The sequence below is a fragment of the Scomber japonicus genome, chromosome 14 (genome assembly GCF_027409825.1).
Source record: "Scomber japonicus isolate fScoJap1 chromosome 14, fScoJap1.pri, whole genome shotgun sequence".
NCBI lineage: Eukaryota > Metazoa > Chordata > Actinopteri > Scombriformes > Scombridae > Scomber > Scomber japonicus.
In genome coordinates this window covers 4288531-4296085 of record NC_070591.1, presented here as the reverse complement: position 1 = coordinate 4296085, position 7555 = coordinate 4288531, and the positions used below count along the sequence as shown (strand labels likewise).

At 43.4% G+C, this 7555-nt stretch overlaps 1 protein-coding gene across 1 annotated transcript in view; it reads right to left on the bottom strand.

Moving 5' to 3' along the window:
• Positions 1-2517, bottom strand: part of arfgef3 (ARFGEF family member 3) — a 75381-nt gene extending 72864 nt beyond the window's left edge. Inside the window, 1 exon segment of the mRNA XM_053333569.1 lies at positions 2282-2517. Coding sequence (XP_053189544.1) covers positions 2282-2366 — 85 coding nt within the window. The 5' untranslated portion in view covers positions 2367-2517.
• Positions 2518-7555: the final 5038 nt, after the last annotated feature.

Here is a 7555-nt window from a genome sequence, read left to right as displayed (position 1 = left end):
AACCCTCATTCATGTTTAACCCTCCTGTTGTCCTCGAGTCAAGGAAGGGAGGGAGGAAGAAGGAAGGAAGGGAAGGAGGAAGAAGGAAGGAAGAAGGAAGGAAAGGTGGGAGGAAGGAAGAAGGAAGGAAAGGATCTCACTGCTACTGAGCTGCATACCCTCATTCATGTTTAACCCTCCTGTTGTCCTCGAGTCAAGGAAGGAAAGGAGGGAGGGAGGGAGAGAGGGAGGTAGAAGGAAGGAAAGGTGGGAGGAAGGACGAAGGAAGGAAAGGATCTCACTACTACTGAACTGCAAACCTTCATTTATGTTTAACCCTCCTGTTGTCCTCGAAGAAGGAAGGGAGGGAGGGAGGAAGAAGGAAGGAAAGGAGGGAGGAAGAAGGGAGTAAAGGAGGGAGGAAGAAGGAAGGAAGGACGGAAGGAGGGAGGGAGGAAGGGAGTAAAGGAAAGAAGGAAGGGAGGAAGAAGGAAGGAAGGAAAGGAGGAAGGAAGGGAGGAAAGAAGGACAGAGGAAAGAAGTAAGGGAGGATGGAAGAAGGAAGGAAAGGAGGAAGGAAGGGAGGAAAGAAGGACAGAGGAAAGAAGGAAGGGAGGGAGGAAGGAAGGAAGAAGGAAGGAAAGGAGGGAGGAAGAAGGAAGAAAGGAGGGAAAGGAGGGAGGGAGGAAGGGAGTAAAGGAAAGAAAGAAGGAAGGAAAGAAGGAAGAGAGGAAACGAAGCAAGGAGGGAAGGAAGGAAAGGAGGAAGGAAGGGAGGAAAGGAAAGAAGGAAGGGAGGAAGAAGGAAGGAAGAGGGGAAAGGAAAGAAGGAAGGAAGGAAGAAGGAAGGAAGGGAGGAAAGGAAAGAAGGAAGGGAGGAAACGAAAGAAGGAAGGGAGGAAGAAGCAAGGAAGGTAGGTAGGAGAGAGGAAGGGAGGACAGAAGGACAGAGGAAAGAAGGAAGGGAGAAAGGTAGGGGAGGTGAAAGAAAGAGAGAAGGAGGGAGGGAGGGAGGAAGGAAGGACAGAAGGAAGGAAGAAAGGGGGATGGACGGAGGAAAGAGAGAGAAAGGAAAGGAGGGAGGAAGGATAGACAGAAGAAGGGAAGGGAGGCAAGAAGGAAGGGAGGAAGGTAGGGGAGGGGAAAGAAAGAGAAGGAGGGAGGGAGGAAGGAAGGACAGAAGGGGGATGCAGAGAGGAAAGAGAGAGAAAGGAAAGACGGAGGAAGGATAGACGGAAGAAGGGAAAGGAGGAAAAGAAGGAACAGTCCAAACAGACGGGGTCAGTTTGACCCGGGAGGACGACAGGAAGGTTAAATAAGATAAAGTTAACATATGAAAAGCAGAGTTGTGGTTTCTATAGAAGTCAAAGGAGGAATATCTCACTGTTTTACATAATGACACCAGAGCTGTCTAACAAGTTCATTCACCTTATTATATTTTATTTATGTTCCTCTGTCATGATTAAAGCCCTTAACAACTTTATTTAACACATATATAAGCAACCTAAACTCCATATTTTAAAATATAAGATGATATTTATCAGTGAAATTAGGGAAGTATGACATTATAAAGTTAAATTAAGTGAAAGGGAAGCTGTTTATCCATTCACACTACATACAATATATATCATTTATGTATTTTTCCATATATTTATCATATATATAAGCCTATATAAACCTACACTGTATAACTCAAATATAAGATTATATTTATCAGTGAAATTAGGGAAGTATGACACTATAAAGTTAATATTATAAGTTATTTGGTGTCTATCCATATATTCCATTTCCCTAAAGGAATATATATAATTTATCTATTTTTTCCATATATGTCATTTCTTCAGTGGCTCAACTAAACATATGTGCACACAACTAAATCTGTAGTATGCATCTGATCTGTGAGCAGCTGTGCAGGCTAAAAAGTCAGCTGTAATGGTGCATTCAAGTGCAAAAACATGACTTTGCTTGTATGTATAAATTAAAATTAAACTTATTAAGCTTCATATATATACTGTAAGTTGTCATTGATGCCATGAAGCAGCACCTAAAGGCAGAAGATGCACCTTTTCTTTGTGCCTATATCAGATGTTGGAGCTCAAATACAATCAGTCCCTTGAGGTTGACTAATAATAAATAAACATTGATATTTCCTCAATAACTGGTGCATTCATGTTTTATGGCCTGTGGGATTCATGCATCAATGTAAAGTAAAGCTAGCAGGTGTAATACAGTTGCATATTTCCTCCATCCTTTTTTTTTAATCCCCACGCAGCCTTGTAGCCGGGAGTCTGCTGTGCACTCACCGCAGGCGTGGACGCAGGCATCCCGGATGGCTTTGTGCTTGTGGCCGGACGCATCTTTCTGCAGCTTTCGTAGGATTTCCTCCATGCTGGCTCCAAAAAAAAAAAAAAAAAAAAAAAAGACTTCAACGGATTTATAGTCCTTTAAATAATAAAGGGGAGCAGGAGATCCGGTAGGTTTGTGTAGCCTTATGTGATGTCTGTGGTATTTTAAGGGTGCAGTGACAGTGACAGCATCCCTGAACCCCCCTCCTCCCGATGAAGGCGATGATTCATTCCCAACCAGTAGCCAATGATGTCAGGCCAGCCGTCAATCCTATGGAGGTGGAAAAGGAGGAAGCGACTGTGTATCTTTGCATTAATCCAGTGTTAAAGCTTCCGGTCAGAGCAGCGACCCGACTCTGATATATAACCAATAATCGCCATAAACTGGATCGGTGCATAAAATCAGAGAAAACACCCTTTTTTTTTTAAACGCACGAGCCTGTCATTATTATATCCCTCAGCACTCAGCTACTACCGTGTTTCTTAAAATCCGGTCCAGCTGATACTTGTGTTCTTCCCGGTGTCCAGATCCAAGCTGAGTCAATCCCCCACGCGCAGCTCCCTGCACGCCAGGAAATCACAAGAGCTCAACGAGAGCGCGAGGCTTCCGCTAAAAAGTGGATTTCTCTCCAACATGGCAACCCAGTATTTACACGGCTTCCCTGTGGGGGAAACTGAAAGTGTGGCGGGAGGAGTAGGTGGAGTCACTGGAATGGGATTTCCTGTTTCTGGAAAGGCGACAGGTGGAGGAAGCGTCGCTAAGCAGTAGTTAGGAAGGTTATTCTAGGAAATGTAATAGATTACTTTAGATTACTAGTGACTCGGTTTATGATGTAATTATAAAGTATATTTCAATGACTTCATCAAAGTAATATAATTTATTACATTTGATGACTTTTCTAATGTTTTCAGCTGTTAGGGTAAATGTTCCCTCCTTCTGTCTTTCCCTCCCTCCTCCTTCCTTCCTTTCTTCCTTCCTTCCTTCCTTCCTTCTTTCCTTTCTCTCTTCCTTCCTTCCTTCTGTCCTTCCTTCCTTCCTCCCCTCTCCCTCCCTCCCTCCTTCCTTCCCTCTTTCCTTCTGTCTTTACTTCCTTCCCTTCTTCCTTCCTTCTGTCCCTCCTTCCTTCCTTCCTAAAACTGCCTTCCGTCTTTCCTTCCTTCCCTTCTTCCTTCCTTTTTCACCCTCCCTCCCTCCCTCCTTCCTTCCCTCCCTCCTTCCTTCCTTCCTTCTGTCTTTCCGTCCTTCCTTCCTCCCCTCTCCCTCCTTCCTTCCCTTCTTCCTTCCTTCTGTCCTTCCTTCCTCGCCCTCCCTCCCTCCCTCCTTCCTTCCTTTCTTCCTTCCTTCCTTCCTCCTTTCCTTTCTCTCTTTCTTCCTTCCTCCTTTCCTTTCTCTCTTTCTTCCTTCCTTCCTTCTGTCCTTCCTTCCTCCCCCTCCCTCCTTCCTTCCTTCCTTCCTTCCTTCCTTCCTTCCTTTCGTCTTTCCTTCCTTCCCTTATTCCTTCCACCTGTCCTTCCTTCCTTGCCCTCCCTCCCTCCCTCCCTCCTTCTGTCTTTCCTTCCTTTCTTCCTTCCTTCCTCCCTTCCTCCTTTCCTTTCTCTCTTCCTTCCTTCCTTCCTTCCTCCTCCTCCCTCCCTCCTTCCTTCCTTCCTTCTGTCCTTCCTTCCTTCCCTCCTTCCTTTCTTTCCTAATCTTCCTCCTTTCTCTTTCTTTCCTGATCTTCCTCCCTTTTCTTTCTTTCTTTCTTTCTTTCCTCAGAGGGACTTTGGTACTAAAAACACTGTAACGTTGAAACATAGAAGATGAAGATTTGACTCATTTGGACAAAACTGAAGCTTCACATCAACTTTTAAATACTTTCTTTACACAGAAGGAGGACTGTGAGTTTAGTCCTCCATCACTTCCATTAATTAACTAATAATGGTCAGTATGAACCAGGGTTATTATAGTTAACGAAAACTAAGACTAAAACTAAAACTAGCAATGAAAAAATAATTTAGTTAACTGAAACTAAAATAAAAACTACAATTAAAATAAAAACGAAAACTAAATAAAAACTACAATGAACAATGTAAAACTAACTCAAACTAAACTGAATTGCAGATACATTCAGCTTCATGACTTCCTGTCCTGCAGCAGCCGCTATGCTTCGTGGTTAAAGAATGAAATTAAAAAAGGACTTGATGATAAAACATATTTAGTGTCACTCATTCTTTCATCCTTTTCAGCTTCTACAAGTCAAGGCTTTCTCTTAATACCTGAAAAACTAAACTGAAACTAGTCAATTCCTTCAAAATAAAACCGAAATAAAACTAGTCAATTCCTTCAAAATAAAACCAAACTAAAACTAGTCAATTCCTTCAAAATAAAACCAAACTAAAACTACTAAATCACTCGTTGAACTCACTAAAACTACTGAAACTGAAATAAAAAAGCAAACTGAAAAACTAAAGAAAAATAAATCTAAAGAAAATTTCAAAACTATAATAACATGTTTCAATGTTCATTTCAGCTCCTGGTTTATTGAGGATTCATGTTCATGTTAAAGTTGCTTTGAGTGTCTCATTCATTCCTTCTGTGTTTTAATGTGAGCTGTTAATGTCCTGTCTGCTCTCATAATGATAATAATGATAACGCTCTTATCAGATGTTTTCTGTGGTAGTCTGTTTGGTGATTTGCATTTTTACATAATATTGGTGCTAATGTGTCTGCAAGCCTGATATGTGTCATAGTACATCCAGACTGAACTCATTTCAGATCAATTAGATCAGGGATGTCAAACATGCGGCCCGTGGGCCAGGTCCGGCCCGCCGAGGGGTCCAATCCGGCCCACTTTCCTTATTCCTCCCTTCCTTGGAAATTATCTTCATTCCTTTCTGTCTTCTTTTTTTCCTTCCTTCTTTCCTTATATCTGTCCTTCCTTCCTTCCTTCCTTCCTTCCTTCCTTCCTTCTTTCAAGTCCTCTTTCTTTCTTCCTTCCTTCCTTCTTTCCTTATATCTGTCCTTCCTTCCTTCCTTCTTTCAAGTCCTCTTTCTTCCTTCCTTCCTTATTTCTTTCCTTCCTTCCTTCCTGTTTTCTTTTTCTTCCTTCTTTCCTTCCTTCCTTCCTGCCTTTCATTCCTGTCTTCTCTTCCTTCTCCTCCTTATTTTCCTTCCTTCCTTCCCTCCTTCCTTCCTTCCTTCCCTTCCTTCCTTCCTTCCTTCCTTCCTTCCTTCCTTCTTTTTCTTCCAAGTCCTCTTTCTTCCTTCCTTCCTTATGTCTTTCCTTCCTTCCTTCCTTCCTTCCTGTCTTCTTTTTCTTCCTTCTTTCCTTCCTTCCTGCCTTTCATTCCTGTCTTCTCTTCCTTCTCCTCCTTCTTTTCCTTCCTTCCTTCCTTTCTGTCTTCTTTTTCTTCCTTCCTTCCTTCCTTCTTCCCTTCCTTCCTTCCTTTCTGTTTTCTTTTTCTTCCTTCCTTCTTTCTTTCCATCTGTCCTTTCTTCCTTCCTTCTTTCAAGTCTTCTCTTCCTTCCTTCCTTCCTTCCTTCTTTTTAATGATCCGGCCCACCTGAGATTAAATTAGGCAGTATGTGGCCCTTGAATGAAAATGAGTTTGACACCTCTGAATTAAATGGTCAAAAGTTTGCAGACCCGTATGCATGACACAAGCTTTAATCTGCCGCTGTAACAAACCACATCTCACTTTTCTTTTTTTTGGGGGGGGGGGGCTTTTCACAAGATGTTGGAACCTAGAGGCAGAGATTTGCTCCCATTCAGCTGCTGGAGCATTAGAGAGGAGTGTGATGTTTGGAGATAAGGCCTGGCTCACACTCTCACAGTCGATCCCATTCATCTCCGAGGCGGCCGGGACAAACAAAAGCTTTGGAGAGAAACAAGTCACAGAGATAGTCTGTCTGTCCGATGGGTTCTAGTTGTTTCATTGTCTGCAGGCAACACATATCTTATAGTTTAGAATTACATCTATAAAAAACAGCCTCATGAAAAGTTCTTCAGTCTGATGTCTTACTTCACAACTTCCAAAGCTGAGTAAACCCTCCTGTTGTCCTCGAGTCAAGGAAGGAAGGGAGGAAGAAGGAAGGAAAGGAGGGAGGAAGGAAGGAAGGGAGGGAGGAACGAAGGAGGGAAGGAGGGAAGGAAAAGAGGGAGGAAGGAGGAAAGGAAAAGAGGGAGGAAGGAAGGCAGGAAGGAAAGGAGGAAGGAAAGAAGGACAGAGGAAAGAAGGATGGTAGGTGAGGAAAGAAAGAGAGAAGGAGGGAGGGAGGAAGGAAGGAAGGAACGGAGGAAGGAAGGAAGAAAAGGAGGAAGGAAGGAAGGAGGGAAGCAGGAAGGAAGGACGAAAAGGAGGGAGGAAGGAAGGGAGGAAAGGAAAGAAGGAAGGAAGGAAGGAAAGGAAGGATGGAGGAAAGAAGGAAGGAAGGTAGAAATGAGGGAGGAAAGAAGGAAGGAGGGAGGGAGGGAGGGAGGAAGGAAGGAACGGAGGAAGGAAGGAAGGAAGAAAAGGAGGAAGGAAGGAAGGAGGGAAGCAGGAAGGAAGGAAGAAAAGGAGGGAGGAAGGAAGGAGGGAAGGAAGAAAGGAAGGATTTCTTACTGATTTCTTACTTCACCTCCCTTCCATCCTTCCATCCTCCTTTCCTTCTTTCTTCCTGCCTTCCTTACTTCCATCCTTCCTTCCTTCCTTCCATCCTTCCTTCCTTCCATCCTTCTTCCTTCCTTGACTCGAGGACAACAGGAGGGTTAATAAGCACATAATCTCAGAAATATCAGTTTTAACCTGCAGTAACGCTATATGTCCACTTGGGGGCGCTGCTGTTCAAGGCTACCCGCTGCATTAGTATCACGGCCACGTACAGGGGTCATCATGCCGTAATTGGTCTGAGTCAGATTAGAAAATGATGAAAAGGCTTCGGGAGTATTTTGGGTTCCTGTTCTCACCTCCGGCTTCATAAATCTCATCACTTTTAAAACTGAAAATGAAGTCAAATCACACCTCTTGTCAAAACACTTCTAATTTAATGCCTCTACCTGAACGGTGAATAGAAAAATGATTGAGGGGGGGGGGGGGGGGATTTTTTTTTTTTTTTTTTGTGGAGGGGGGGGGGGGGGGGGGGTCAGCACTTCAGCTTCCTCAAGCGAAGAATAACCCAATCTTTAAAATTAAACCTGTGTTTTTATGGGGGGAGAAAAAGACGCTTAGCCAACCTGCGTATGTGTGATTTTAGCTTTAAAACTGGAATAT